Source organism: Dasypus novemcinctus, chromosome 6 (genome assembly GCF_030445035.2).
Source record: "Dasypus novemcinctus isolate mDasNov1 chromosome 6, mDasNov1.1.hap2, whole genome shotgun sequence".
NCBI classification, from domain to species: domain Eukaryota; kingdom Metazoa; phylum Chordata; class Mammalia; order Cingulata; family Dasypodidae; genus Dasypus; species Dasypus novemcinctus.
In genome coordinates this window covers 86,009,445-86,024,795 of record NC_080678.1, presented here as the reverse complement: position 1 = coordinate 86,024,795, position 15,351 = coordinate 86,009,445, and the positions used below count along the sequence as shown (strand labels likewise).

Sequence of the window (15,351 nt, the reverse complement as noted above, 5' to 3'; positions counted from 1 at the left end):
TCCAGTCTGCTGTGACAACACATGGAACTTTGTACTGAAAGCTTTTGTTAGTAGACCCCATGTTTTTTTCTGTGGAGCAGAAGAGAAAGGGTAAAAAACCAAATTCTGATAGATATTGCACTTTACAGAAACTTATATTTAATGTGCTTTTTTTCTGTTTATTTGCTGATTAGCTCATGGAAATAGAAGCCAGCAAGAGAGAGTCATCAGGGTAGCAGCCAGGTTAGGAATCTCTATCAACTGTGGACACAGCCACTCTGGACCTGGAGAGTCAGGCCCAGGATAGGCAACCAGGTTGTGCTTTTGTCACCAGCTCTATAAGAGCCACCCCCCACCCCTCCAATTTGAATAGCAGGGCCAGGACTAGGGTGAGGTAGGCAACATCCCAGGGCACAGAAGTTAAGAAGGAGCTCCCTCCTCCATACATGCAAATGCAGGGTGGCATGTGCATAAACTTGGAAAATACCTCCTTAAATTTTGTGTCCCAGATGCCTCACTCACCTCACCGTCATCCTGGCCCTGTTGAATAGAACAATAGCCTTCAAGTCTGTGGGTTGCTAACAACTTTGGTAAGGTTGACGTAACAGCTTTGTTTTTCTCTGTGGGCAAAACTTTATAGCAGTGGTTCTCAAACTGTAGCGTGCATCCAAATCTCACTCAGGCTTGTGGCACTTAGCTTGCTGTGCCCCACTCCAGTCTAATCTCATTCAGTAGGTCTGGGATAGAGTGAGAATTTGATGGCGGTGCATCTGGTTGGGGGACCACACAGGAAGAACCACTGCTTATAAGATTCAGAGCAGAGAGAGAAACTTAAAATTATAGGGACCCACCCCTCAGAAATGTTCAGAATTTGCAATGGAGCATTGAATAGCAGCTTAATTAAGAATGTCTGCCTTGACCACTGTCAGACATCAAGCATGTGTCCTCCCTGCTGATTAGTTATAGCAACTGGCACCAGGCAAACCCGAGGCAACCTCCGCCGGTCAAGAGACATGTTTCAGAGTCCCCCTTCAGATCACCATGTCCGTTTTAATGGTGAATGTTCTATGCCCTAATTCAAACATAGTCCCTGTATGTGAAAAACAGCGCAAGAGCTCTGGTTCCCGAAACAGATTGTTCCAGGATGTCAAAGGTGAATGTGCTTTTACTGGGCACATTTTATGGGCTCCATAAAAGGTCTGGTGAGGTTCTGTTCCTGATTCAAAGAGTGCTCAGAGACTAGACCATTCATCAGCTCTCTTTGTTGGTTGGTTATTTATTAAGTATCTCCTATGTCCCCTCTGCTGGGTCCTGGATACACAAGGAGGAGTAAAACAGGTGTTCCTGGCCGTCAAGGAGTTCACAATATAATTTATGAGGCAGACAGCTCAATCATCTCAGAGAAAAATTCTGTCACATTTCTCTAGAAGTGCCTAGGAAGTGGAGACAACTTCTGTCCCTGTGGTTGAGGAGGATGGCTTCATGAGGAAAATTTGAGCCCAGCTTTGAGACCTAAGAGATGTCCTGCTATAGCCAAGCATGCTACCTGACATACTAGATGCTCAATGAAAATCAGCATCTGCTCTTTGCATGAAAGGTCTGCATAGGGTTGAGAAAGCCACCTTTATTCCTCAAGCTTCCCGTTTCCCAGAAAGGCCACCACAGGGTCTGCCCGCAATCAGGATGAGATGCTTCAACAGGCAAAAAAGGTCTTATCCTGTGATGAGAAATGAGGCTGCAACACCAAACAGGGAAAACGACACAAGTTTTTCCACCACTGAGTAATTTTCCTCTTTGGTAACTTTTTTTTCTTGGTTGGTTACTTGTACTTTTAATAAAAATTTCTGAAGGCCAGTGCTGAACTGACTGCTACAGAATCAACCTGGATTTTCTATATTTGCCTATAGGGGACATTGTGCTCTTTAAAATATAATATAATATGGGCTTCCTCATGGCAGGTTTTCTAGAAAAGGGGTCTGTGGTTTTGCTTTAGGCTGCTGTCTTCAAGGCAGGTTTTTCTGTTTCCGCTACAGCAGGGCATTTAGTTCACTTCCTGAGATTAATTGATGGCAAGTGACATTCCTTGCTCAACAAACCCTCAAAACAATGATCTTTTATTCTTTATTTGAAGTCAGGCATGCTTAATTTCTAACTGTGGACCTTGCAGGTAGGAGCTGAGATACAAGGAACAGAGATATGGAAAATTCAACTCACTAGGGCTTCTCTGTTGTTCCAAAAAAAATGTGGATATTCTTAAACCATGCCCTCAGATCTTTGGGACACAGCAAGAGCTTGCCTAGCTTTAAAGATCATCCAGCCTCTCCTTAGCACATTGTCTTGACAAGGGCTCAATTATAATTTTCTAGTGATTATTCCTATGAACTGCCCGGTGAGATACACACGATGCTAACCTCCCTCTGTCTGTGGCTTAGGGCACTGTGGCTTGGGCTGCTGACATGGAGAATGAAGAAGATACAGCTACATCCTGCAGGTGGGGGGATGGGAGGTGGGGGGTCTGAGCAGTTCTGGCTTCCAGTCAAGTAGATCTCTCAATGCTCTTTCTCTCATTAGCTCTGCAACTTTAGCCACATTACTTAACCACTCTGTTTTCCATCTATACAAAGGAGCTGGTAATCACAGAAATCACCTACAAGTGTTGGTGGGATGATTAAATCATAAGGTCTAGGTAAAATTTGTAGCACAGCGACATTAGTCAACGTTAGTAGAGTTTGAGCCATGGTAGCTATTCATAATCGTTCTGATGGTAGCAGTGATAATAGCAGCAATAGAAATAATAATAGTTACCCTGTATCTTTATTATTGAACTGCCCTACCCATCCTGCATCCTTTCACTATATTCAGAGCTACAAACAGATTTGTGGGTCCTAAGGAAAGCATAATAAATGATAGTAATAATAATTAGCACTGACTTGGACTTGGTCTGTGCAGGTTCTGTGCACGTGCATTTACTTATCCTTACAATAAATCCTTTGAGCACTGACAATGATTGAAACCCCCATTTTTTAAATAAAGAAACTAAGGCAAGGGGCAACATGCAAGTAATAAGTGAGCTAAGACTAGAAGCCAGGAGTTTTGGCTCCAGAGCCAGTGTACTTAACCATCATGCTATAGTGTCACTAAGGAGTTAGGTAATTTTCTGCCCCCAGTGGTGGCACCCACCCCAAAATACCCACTCTGGAGATCAACTCTCTTGGTTCAACTGACTAATTAATTGGCTAGTATCCAGCAGGCTGCTTCTTTGCTTTGGGTTGGACCACCATAGGTATTGATTCTCAAATGCAGGCACAAAGTTAAGGCTGGGGAGAAGTTGCCTGTTGTGTATGTATGTTCAGAGTGGAGGGGAGTGGTAAGGAGGGGAAGGACGTTGGCCCAGACTCTTTGAAGAAGATATCATGCTCTCTGGTGTACTTCCATGTATTTTCTAAACTCTTGCAGGAGGCTTTTCTCCCTTAAATGAACGGGTAGACCCTACGCCCGATAAGGCAGCTGAGGTATCAGCTAAGCACTACCTGGTACAGTGTGCCTGTTTTTCCAAGGTGGAAAATACAACAAATATCATCTACCTCCTAGCTTTCCTGTTACCCTAAAATAAACCATGTACATGACTAAGTAGTTAGTGACAAAGGAGCTTTGAATTAATTATGGTACATTTTCGGGGAGTTGGGGATTACTTTGTGATTCGAGGAAACACATGCAGTAACTAGGATGTGAAAGGCAAAATCTAGTATTGGTCCTCGGTCCAAAAAAGTGGTCTGTGAGGAGTCATCTGAGAGCCTTTGGAAGTAGTTCTCCTTGTCATTTTGTAAACTCATGATGTTGGGAGGCTTCATTCCAGGGTTTCTGATGGCCCTCTTCCCCACGAGCCACAAACTGCCCAATTCTTCTCCTGCGCGCCCCCTCATCACAGCAGCGTTGGTTGGTATTTGCTGGCATGTCTTGCACTTTCTTCCATGAACACGCACTCCAGGAACCTCAATTCAGGAGTAGAAGTCCCTATGGACAGCGGACTCTTTACCTGCGACAGAAATATCTCAGCAGCAGAGACTGACCAATGGCACTTGACATGGCCATAGGAACAGAAATGATCATGAAATTCACCCTGTCTGGCCCCACAACAGTGTTCTTAATTGCAGTGTAGTTATTTTTTTTTTTTTTTTTTAATTTTTTTATTTTTTATTGACTTTGTAATAATATTACATTAAAAATATATATGTGAGGTCCCATTCAACCCCACCCCCCCACCCCCCCTCTCCCCCCCCCCAACAACACTCGTTCCCATCATCATGACACATCCATTGGATTTGGTAAGTACATCTTTGGGCACCTCTGCACCTCATATACATTGGTTCACATCATGTCCCATACTCTCCTCTATTCCATCATGTAGGCCCTGTGAGGATTTACAATGTCCGGTGATTACCTCTGAAGCACCATCCAGGGCAGCTCCATGTCCCGAAGATGCCTCCACCTCTCATCTCTTCCTGCCTTTCCCCATACCCTTTGTCCATTATGTCCACTTTTCCCAATCCAATGCCACCTCTTCTATGTGGACACTGGATTGGTTGTGTCCATTGCACCTTTATGTCAAGAGGAGGCTCAGATTCCACCTGGATGCTGGATGCAATCCTCCCATTTTCAGTTGTAATCACTCTAGGCTCCATGGTGTGGTGGTTGTCCTTCTTCACCTCCATCTTAGCTGAGTGTGGTAAGTCCAATAAATCAGATTGTAGGTGCTGGAGTCTGTTGAGGCTCAGGATCTGGCTATCACATTGTCAGTCCAGAGATTCAAATCCCCTAAATATATCTTGAACCCCAACATTAACTGCACCTCCAGCACATTAGCATGAAAGTCTTATGAAGGGAGATCCCATCTGAGTCCAGATTCATCACACATAAACACCATTTCCAAAGAGGGGCCATCTGCCCTGGTAGTTAACCCCATCAGCCATGACCATAACTCCCATGGGTCTCTTTAGCCCTCAAAGGAACCAATATCTGGGGGTTGTATCTGCTTTATCTGTCTCTCTGACTCTGCTCAGTTGTGCATGAGGGCAAACCTTCTGCCAGCCTCCAGACTCTTTTTTAGAAACTCGTAGCCATATAAACTCATTTCTCCTTTCCATTTCCCCCTTACTTTAGGTCAAACAGCATTTTAAAGTCATGGTATTTTATGTAGACATGGATATTCTGCTGATCCGCATTGAACCTTCTGTATAAGGTCATTTTCCAGTTGCATCATCAGTTGGTAGTTGATAGTGGTCCCTCGTTGCCAGGAAGGCTCATCCCCGGGTGTCATGTCCCACGCTGGGGGGAAGGCATTGCATTTACATGCTGAGTTTGGCTTCGAGACTGGCCACATTTGAGTAACATGAAGGCTGACAGAAGGAAATTCCCAGGCACAAAGTTGCTCTAGGCCTTATTATTTTGGGTTTATCAGCTCACAAGCATAGTCATTAGTATCAGGGGCTCACTGTTGAACCCTCACTCCCTCCCGGTCCCCACCACTGTACCTGGGAGACTGTCGCTGCTCCCCTAGGGACCACGACAGAGCACCACTGGCCGGGAACCCAGTACCCCCCCTACTGTGGTTTTTAATTGTTGCCACTATGAGTATATCCAAACATTACCATGCACCCTGGACATATGTTCTGTACAGCTCCCTGTCAGTCATATATCATCTGTCATTGGTATCCCATACCAGTATCCCTCCATTGCCATTGTTGAAACACTCTGTGATCCAGAACTCCCCGAAATTTGAAGCCCAATATAATGTCATGGTCCCTTACTAGGGAATGGCATGTAGCGATGAGTTTAAAGGATAGATAAAGAACTTGGATAAAGTTAGATAAAGAACTTAGATAAAGAATGTTGACTTGAAAAAATTCCACATCCTATTTTTTTCTTTTTTTTTTTTTCCCCCCCCCCCCCCCTAATTATTCAGCTTTTCTTCACAGGAGTCCTAGACCACAGCAATGTATATATATAATATACAGCACTCCCACATATCCACCAGAAAACCTTTTCCCTTCCACAGTGATACTCTTACGCCCTATTCATATCATATTTACTTAAAGTGATGTACAGAGTCTGAGACATTAGCTTTCTAACAAGGTGACATCTGTATTTACATTATGGTGCATACTTTAGGATACACAGTTCTTTACATTTTTAGTTATCCTATGTTTTACATTATGGTTTACATTATCAGTCCGTCATCTCCTATATGTTATGGTGTAATATTACATGTTTTATATCCATCCTTGTGTACTCTCAAGAAACTCCTCTCTTACCCCCCATTTACTTTGGTTCCACACATTTAACGTCCATTTTCCCTTCCACCTTAGTGCCCTCAGTGATAGCCAACCTCCGTTTCCTGAGGAGCCACTTCCAGAGATAGATGGAATAGTGTTCAGGGCCTAACTTGCTCAACTGCCCCAATGCCCTGGGAGCCACCCTTTCTCTCGAGGGATACAGTTCCCTCTATTGGATGGCATTAGTCCTCCCCAGGATGTGGGTCCACCCCCACTCTCACTACTTGGGTTTCTACCCCATGGTGTCACCCACTCTGGCAGAATGAGCATTTAGACATTCCCCAGGAGCCCGTCCTGCATCAGACCCTCCCCTCCGAGCATTCTAAACAGGTAACCCTCTTTATTATATTTTGATATGATTTTCTCGGCATTTTACTCTCCACCAACACCTGACCCTCTCCTGTGCAGTGTAGTTATAAACTCTCTTGTTACTAGAATGAGAAATATTCCAAGCTTCCTCCCAGACAATGGAATATACTGGACAAGGGGCAGTGCTGGCCCTTAATCTATAAAGTAATCAGTTGTCTGTGCTTCTTATCTCCCATCTTTCCTCCAATAGCACCATTCTTCCCTCTGGCCTTTTGATGCCCAGCAATTATCCAGTGTTTCCAAAATCCTTCTAGCCACCTCTTCAAGCCAAAAGAACCCAGTACATCAAACTTAAAAGGTCTTCTAAGCTCACCCACCATTTATAATTACATCCATCCCTGCCATATTGCCAGCTTTTTTTTTTTTAATGTCATAAGTGATACGAAGCCCACTGCCTGAGAGACAACGCATTTCAATTTTGAAAATGCTCCTATTTTTATAACATTCTTTGATTTTGGTTCCCTTAAATCCCATGCATCATTCCTAGTCTGCTCTCTGGTCATAACAATCAGTTGAATCCATTTTTGAATTAGCAGCCAACACTTTCCCTCTGAGGAGAGTTAGGATTCCCAGCCTAAAACTCCTATACTTCTGGTCAGGTACCTTTTCCCCAGCATCATTAACCATCATTTTAGGTCCCATTCTGTGGCCCTTTTCCTCTGGGCCTCAGTTCTTGAATGGGTCCTAAGGGGTACTGGAGGATCAACACTAAACCATGCCGAGATTCCCATGCACATATCAGGATTCAGGTCAATTTTCCCTTCTCCTTGAAGCCTTCCTTGAGGCTCCTCAATACCAGGCAATTAGCGTCTTCTTCGGTGTTCTCAGACCATCTTATATATTGCTTTGCTCTAATCTAACATTAACAGTTACATCATAACTATTGATTTAAATTCTCTATCTCCTGCTATATTGTGAACCTCTCTTTGTCCAGGGACTGTGTCTTCACATTATCATACCCTCTCGTCCTGGCTTGGAATAGAGGATTTATATTTTTTGGTTGCTTGACTGATTTGATTTAAGAAATCAAAGTTAGAATTCCAGGTACCATGGCTTTTCAGAGAAGGAAATATCTTCAATTAGGGAGATTATCAATCTTATACCCATTGGATAAAGTTCTGAATGACATATTTAAATTATCCAGGCCAGGGTGAGACACTTATGGGGACAATAGCGTGAAGCATAGAATTCCTCAAAGAATTCCTGGGTGCTTTTGGATGTTCTATTACAAAGTAGAGGTTGCAGCCTTCCTGTAAAATTGTACCAGATTTCCCCAAATGTCCACCCCATTAATGAGACTTGGCATTGACTGTGGTTTTTTCTCTCATTGAGTGGTGATTGGTCCATCATGCTGGAGGATTGGAGGCCCCTACTACCAAGGAATGATTACTTCCCAGAAATGTATGGAAACAAAATTTATCTCCTTTCTCCCAAAACACATGTTGTCTAAGAGGAATTTTGACCAGCTTGCTTTATCATTCATGAAAGTATTCTGAGAGTATATGCACGCAGTCTTGGCATCTTTTTTAAAAAAAGATTTATTTATTCACTTATTTACCTCCCCCCCACCCATGCTCTCTGTGTCCATTTGCTGTGTGTTCTTCTGTGTCTGCTTGTATTCTCATTAGGTGGCTCTGGGAACCAATCCTGGGACCTTCCGGAGTGAGAAAGAGGCGATCATTCCCTTGCGCCACTTCAGCTCCCTGATCTGCTGAGTCTCTTATTTTCTTTCCTCTGTATCTCTCTTTGTTGCATCATCTTGCTATGCCAGCTCTCTGTATGGGCCAGCACTCCTGCACGGGGCTGTACTCTGGACAGGCCAGCACTCCACACAGGCCAGCACTTCACATGGGCCAGCTCACCACATGGGCCAACTTGCCTTCATCTGGAGGCCCTGAGCGTTGAACCCTGGACCTCCTATATGGTAGACAGAAGCCCAATTGCTTGAGCCACATCCGCTTCCCTGTCCTGGTATCTTTGATTTATTTATTTTCTTAAAAAAAAAGATTTATTTATTTATTTAATTCCCCCCCCCCCCCCCCCCCCCGCCCCTGTCTGTTCTCTGTGTCTATTTGCTGCGTGTCTTATTTCTTTGTCCGCTTCTGTTGTCGTCAGCGGCGCGGGAAGTGTGGGCGGCGCCATTCCTGGGCAGGCTGCACTTTCTTTCACACTGGGTGGCTCTCCTTATGGGCGCACTCCTTGCGCGTGGGGCTCCCCTATGCCAGGGACACCCCTGCGTGGCAGGGCACTCCTTGCACGCATCAGCACCGCGCATGGGCCAGCTCCACACGGGTCAAGGAGGCCCGGGATTTGAACCGCGGACCTCCCATGTGGTAGACGGACGCCCTAACTGCTGGGCCAAGTCCGTTTCCCTGGTCCTGGTATCTTTTAAATCCTGCATGCATTGGGGAAAGGTCTCAGATCTTCCTGAGATAACATTTCCTCTCCAATAAACAGGTTAAGGGAATTTGAACCTGGCTCTATCTGTATCTTCAGGGCAAATTTATTAATATTCTTTTGCAACTAAAATATGTCCTTCTAGGGATGGGAAGAGTTCATTCTGTACATTCTCTCATATTTCTTCTCCATGGGTGTTTTTGTCCAACTTACCATCCCAGTTAGTGGATATCTATGGTACTATTAAGGATTCTTCAACAAACACCGAGCTTTGCTCTCATGCTGATCTTTGACCATTTCCTATCAGCAACTCCATTTTCATTTTAGAAAAATTTTTTTCACCTAATTCAGTACTTAAAAGTGGCCTGATGGTTTACAACACCTCAAGACCTCCCAACAACCCAGCCATTGAGATGCTATTATGAGTTGGGTCACTCCTAACTCCCCTTTTAGAAAAGATATGACAGTTCCTATCATAATCAAACATGTTCATTGAAGATAACTTTGCAAGATGGCCTCATGTGCTGTTTGTCATTTGGCAAAATTCTCAGAAAAAAAATAAATGTAGTAAGGGCATTTGTCCATCTTAGGTGGGAGTAGGGTCCTATTGGGAAGATTATGATAGATATCCCAAAAGCTTAATTCTAGGTCTGTGGACCTCATAAAGAAATTGCTGTTCCACTATCTGTGTTCCAGACATGTAAATGAAAAGTGTCAGAATAGAGACATTTCAGAGGGAGAAATAGTGAACAAAATAAAGGTTACCCTTGAGGCTCAAAATAGATCATTTCAAAGGTAAGAGCACTTGACAGTAAATGTTTATAGTTTGAACCTATTTATATTTTCAATCCTGGAGTGACAATATTATCCAGGGAAGATAGCTCCATTGCCGGGATAGTAAGGTATGGCTGGGACAGTGTCCTAATTATATGCGGTCAAGGTTGTAGAAACTACAATAGCCTCTGTCAAAATGAGGTACAAAATCACTGTCAGAGATAGGATCCTGGGCAACAGATAGGACCCAACATGCGGAAGCATGTTTGTTATGTTGGTAGCTTGTTAGACTTGCCCAGTTCTGTTGTAATTTGTCAGTGTGGCCCTGCCAACCTGCTGGAGGGAAGGCCTCTAGAGAAGCATCTTCCCTTTCCCCCAATAAACAAGGGAAGAGAAGGGGAATTTGGTCTGAGAATTCAAGACATATTATTAAGATGCTTCTGAGCTTGAGGCTCTCATCCAAGGATGCTGCAGTTGGGAGGTAGAGGTGGGGGTGGGGGGAGCTAGTCGTAAGATGATTAGTGCAAATACAGTTGTCAAGGCAAGGAGAGAGGGGATGGTTGTTTAGTATTGAAATCATGTATTCCAGATGTGGGCATTTGGTAGTCAATCTGCTCTGAAGTGACATGCTGCTGAATCTTTAAAGGGCTTCAGCTGAAGAGAGCAAAATCTGATTGGGCAAATTGCTAAAATATTTAAAGTGCAGCCTGTTAAAGCTTTTACTGCGAAGAGCATCACGTCAGAAGTTGTAGTCGGGAAGAGCAAGTAATTGGCTTTCCATCCTTATGCCAGTCAGTCAGCATGAGGCTCTATTCCTATCCCTTCCTCTTCATTGCCAATGCTAATAGCAACCCTTTGGTGTGTATGTGTGTGCACGCGCGCATGTGTGCACGTGCACGTCCTGGGGAGATTGGATAGCTTGTAAAATGAGAGTGGGATGAGTGATATATCCTAAAAAGGGAATCCGAATCCACAAGATTATGTGAAATCCATTTTAGAAAAAGGGGAAGAGGAAAAAGGCAGAATTATTGCCTTACAAAGGCCACCCACACTTCCAGGTGGGTGGTGGTTCGAGGCAGGTGCCTTTCAAAGGATGGTTTCTGCAAGTAAAGGGGTGGCCTTCAGTGATCATCACTTCCTTTTCATCTTTCAGCATCTCTGACATGGAACTCTGGGGACACTTTCTATTGATAATTTATTGCATCTCAATTTAGGATTTCCTGTCCTTTTCTCCCCAGGCATGACCCCTTGTTGATTCCTGGCAATGATCAGATTGACAACATGGACTCCAACGTGAAGAAGTACGACTCTACTGGGATGTTCCACTGGTGCGCACCCAAGGAGATGGAGAAAGTCATTCTGGTGAGTGACAGACTGTGGAAGTGATGCCGGCCACTTCTGTTCCAACCTACATTTTCCAGGAAGGAGGTTTTCCTAGCTGTGTAGTGGAATGATACAGTCCCTGGCCTTAATTACTTTTTAAAATTGAAATTAAGAATATTTATCGAAGGATCTAGACCTCTGACCAGAGACAGAGCAGAGACTAGAATTTTCAATCACTGAATTTTTCTTCACCCCTTACAATAATGGTAGATCACATGTGATGCTAAAATGCCTCCTAGGGGGCAGTATGGACCACAGTTCTCCTGGACATGACTCTGGGGCTGAGCTGTAAGTACTTAACCTCTCTGCACTTGAGTTTTCTTATCTATAAAAAGATGAGATGAGACTAGCTCCTAACTCACAGGATTGTAGTGAAGATTAAAAGAGGCAACTCTTATGAAGGTCTTAGAACAGAACCTGATATATGACTCAATAAATTTATCTCTTATCATTAAATGCCATGAAGAAATAAAAATGCTGCTGTTGATGATCCTTATGAGGGTCTGGTTTATGATAATATCTTGTGTCCTTATAGATACTAGATCCCAAAAGCAGTTATTTGCCACCCTTCATTGTAGACAGGCAAAGTGCATCTACTGATGAAGACAATGATGAACCTCAGGGAGGCCAGGGCTTGGAGCCCGTTTCTTGGACTCATGAACATCTCAGTAGTGGCCATGGTTTTCTCTGAGTCTGTCCCAGGAATGTCAGCAGAGATCACAATCCCATGCTACTTTTTAGTCCTATTAAAAGCTTTAGGATTTAATGCCTCCAACGGCTTTCCTACAGTCTATTGTCTTGCTAATCCATGAAAAATGGATTAATAATCAGGAAAGGCAGATGCAAGGGTCCTTTCTCCCTCGTGCCTCTAATCCCCAGATTGCCGTGTTCCGCTCCTTTCTGTCTTCCAGAAAAATCCTGTCATTTCTGATGTCATGGCCACTGTTCCAGGTCTTCAGAAGAGTTTTTTTTCCCTAATCCACTAAATTTGTCCCTTTTCTTACCAGAGAGAGATTGTATGTTCACGTGTACATGTGCATCTGTGTGCTTTCTCAATTTCCTCGTAAAGGAGCACTAAGAGCCAGAGAGCACTGTGCTGGGTGCTATCCTGAAGGTCTAAAAGTTGCAGGTAAATCATTAAGAGTCAGAACTCTCAGCAAACAGCCATTATGCAACTTACCAAGAGTGAAAATTGTTCTAACCACAAAGCTGCTCTCTGATAACCTTAGCCTATGACAGCACATAGGCTGGGTGCTATATCTGGGATACAGGGTTTTAATGGATTGCCCATACATTCCTAAGGAGCAGTCACCATCTCCTATCAGCCATGAAAGGGTTTAGGGAGGTGAGTTTCTGTTTCTCTCATCTGAAAAATAACATCATTCAGCAAACCTTTATAAGGAGCCAACTATGTGCCAGCACTCTTAAAAACCTGACAATGACTCTTCACCTAGAGCTTGGATCCTTTTGGCCTGGAGAAGGTTGCTAAGTAGACAAGTAAGTTCAGATATTGGTAAGTGCTGTGAAGAACATAAAGCAGGATGATGGGCTAGAAAGGGACTGGGAGGGACTAACTAGACAGTGTGGTCCAAGAAGCCCTCTCTAATGTAACATTGGAGTGGAGTTAAGAATGATAGGAAGGGTCAGGCTACAAGAGGATGCTTTGGGCTTGTGTGTCGCCCCTGGGGGACACAGCTTTGGGCAGGTTAGAAAATATAAGAGACGGCCCCAATATCGATGGACAGTCTTGTTAGGGAGAAGAAATAAAATGTAACTATAAAACAATATATTTAAAGCTAAGTGATAGGAATAACAAAGTGCTATTCAGATCCAGGGGAGAAAGACTTCTTCCATGTCTTCAAGTGGCCAGAGGAGCTATCAAATACCCATAGGTTGTGCTTTGAGGGTGGTTAAACCTTCAAGACTCAGCTTGGGTTGGTCCTTGAAGGATTCATAGGAAGTGCATGATGTATGGCTGAGCAGTTTCTCTAGTGGGTCTTAAACCTGGCAGAATCAGACTCTGCAGGGCCAAAGCCCAGAAAACAGTATCTTTTCAAGGTTCTCCAGGAGATCTTACCATGGCTAGTCTGGGGATTGGTGTTTTACTTCCCGGATTTATGTTTCTGGGACCAGCATCTGTGCCTCAGCGACCTAACATCTCTTCTTGACTTCCCCATTCCAGACTTCCCAGATCCCGCTCTGGACCCTGTTTGTAACCCTCTGGTTTGTTGAGAAAGCTAGCCTTCCAGCTAACTTGGCCAATAAAAAATAATTAGGAGACTCATCGCAGCATGTTATAGACTGGATGCCTCTTGGCTGGTGGTATACAGGCAAACACACACACACACATATACATACTTCCATGAGGCCGAGATAACTAACTCCAGGTATTCTCCAAGAAGTGGTGATGTACGTTATGAGTTCCCCAGTGGAGCCTCACTTGGTCACAGTTTATAAGGCATTTCTTACAACCCATGTATCAGGTTTCCCTGCACTGTTACAGAGGGAAACCAATAATGGTGACAGCCCCTGCTTTATTCTAACGATCAGGGAGTAAAAGCTAGCTTGCTCCTCTCCTTAGGGGTTACTGTAATAACCCTGACATTGTCATGAATTGCAATATTGGCATTTAAACAATCAATATGCTGGTCAATCCTAGGGATTAAATCAAGCAGAGTTTGATATGTGCACTGGAAATTAACATACCTCCCCAAGCACTGTGAGCCACTGGGGCTGTCCAGGCATACAGTGAGTAGACTGGGAGGAAGGAAAGCAAGAGTGTAGGCACTGGCCAGAAGGAGAGGCAGAGAAAAGCCCTTGTATTGTCATGCTAACACAGTGATCAAAGAACCAGCAAGCATAATTATTTGCACTTCCTAAGGAACTATGTCCGTCCTCTAACTGATTATTTGGGGGTCTTATTCTGAATGATTTACATAAGGTGTGCCCCTCTAGGCGCGTCCCTGGATATCCCAAGAAGAGTTAGCTTAAGATAGGGGTCAGCAAGTATTTTCTGTAAATGGTCAGGCAATAAATAGTTTAGGCTTTGCAGGCCACATGGTCTCTGTCGCACTCAATGAACTATGCCCTTGCAGCGTGAACTCAGCCGTGGGCAGTACCTAACTGAATGAACATGGCTGCATTCCAATCAAACTTTATTGGAATTTGAATTTCATATAGTTTTGCATGTTATGAAATATTCTTCTTTTGATTTTTCTAAACCATTAAAAAATATAAAAATCTTTCTTAGATCACTAGCCATACAAAAATAGGTAGCAGACCAGATCTGTCCCAGAGCCCATAGTTTGCCACCCTGTGACTTAGGATGTCCAACTCTTTCCACTGGTAATTGAAGGATGGGCATATGTCTTCCTCAATATCCAGTGTTAGAGAAGAGCACTGGAACCTCTCACTGATGAATCTAGAACTCAGTTCAGTTTCTCGAGCTGAGACCAATATGGGGATCTGACCATTTTATCATTGTCTCTGCAAGAGAGGCAGAAAAGGTATCTCATTTGCTCAGTTTCACAGAGATCAAGACTTCCTTCCAAATCACATAAATATCCCTACTCCTTCCTATTTTCCCCACTTGGAAATCGCTGTGAAGGATCTCCTGCTCTCACATGTGTGTGGCATATCTTTCTCAAATCTTCTGTCAAAGAAGGCAGAACTACGTGTGGATATATGTTTATGTGTATTTATTACATAAATAAGATATATGCACACTCAAAATTATACATATGTGACACGTATATAGCATCATTGAAATAAAAATATTAGCACATATTAGCCCATAGTGAGCACTCAGCAAATGTTTGCATTGTGCGTTTTTTTTAATTCTCCCCCCCTCCATTTCCCTCGTTGTTTGCTCTCTGTGTCCATTCACTGTGTGTTCTTCTTTGTCTTCTTGTATTCTCATTAGGCGGCTCCAGGAACCGATCCTGGGACCTTCTGGAGTGGGAGAGGGGCAATTACTCTCTTGCACCACCTAACTCCCTGTTCTATTATGTCTTCTTATTTTCTCTCTTCTGTGTCTCTCGCGGTGTCATCTTGCTGTGCCAGCTCTCTGCGATGGCCACCACTCCTGTGGTGGCTTTCCCAGGCTGGGTGGCATTCC

General features: G+C 43.7%; 1 protein-coding gene across 6 annotated transcripts in view; it reads left to right on the top strand.

Moving 5' to 3' along the window:
* KCNMA1 (potassium calcium-activated channel subfamily M alpha 1) overlaps window positions 1-15,351 on the top strand; it is a 766,236-nt gene that overhangs the window by 663,521 nt on the left and 87,364 nt on the right. For all 6 annotated transcript variants that reach the window (XM_058299114.2, XM_071215879.1, XM_058299113.2 and 3 more), the window contains one exon: window positions 11,090-11,213. In XM_058299114.2, the coding sequence (XP_058155097.1) occupies window positions 11,090-11,213 (124 nt within the window). The remainder of the gene's footprint in view (window positions 1-11,089; window positions 11,214-15,351) is intronic.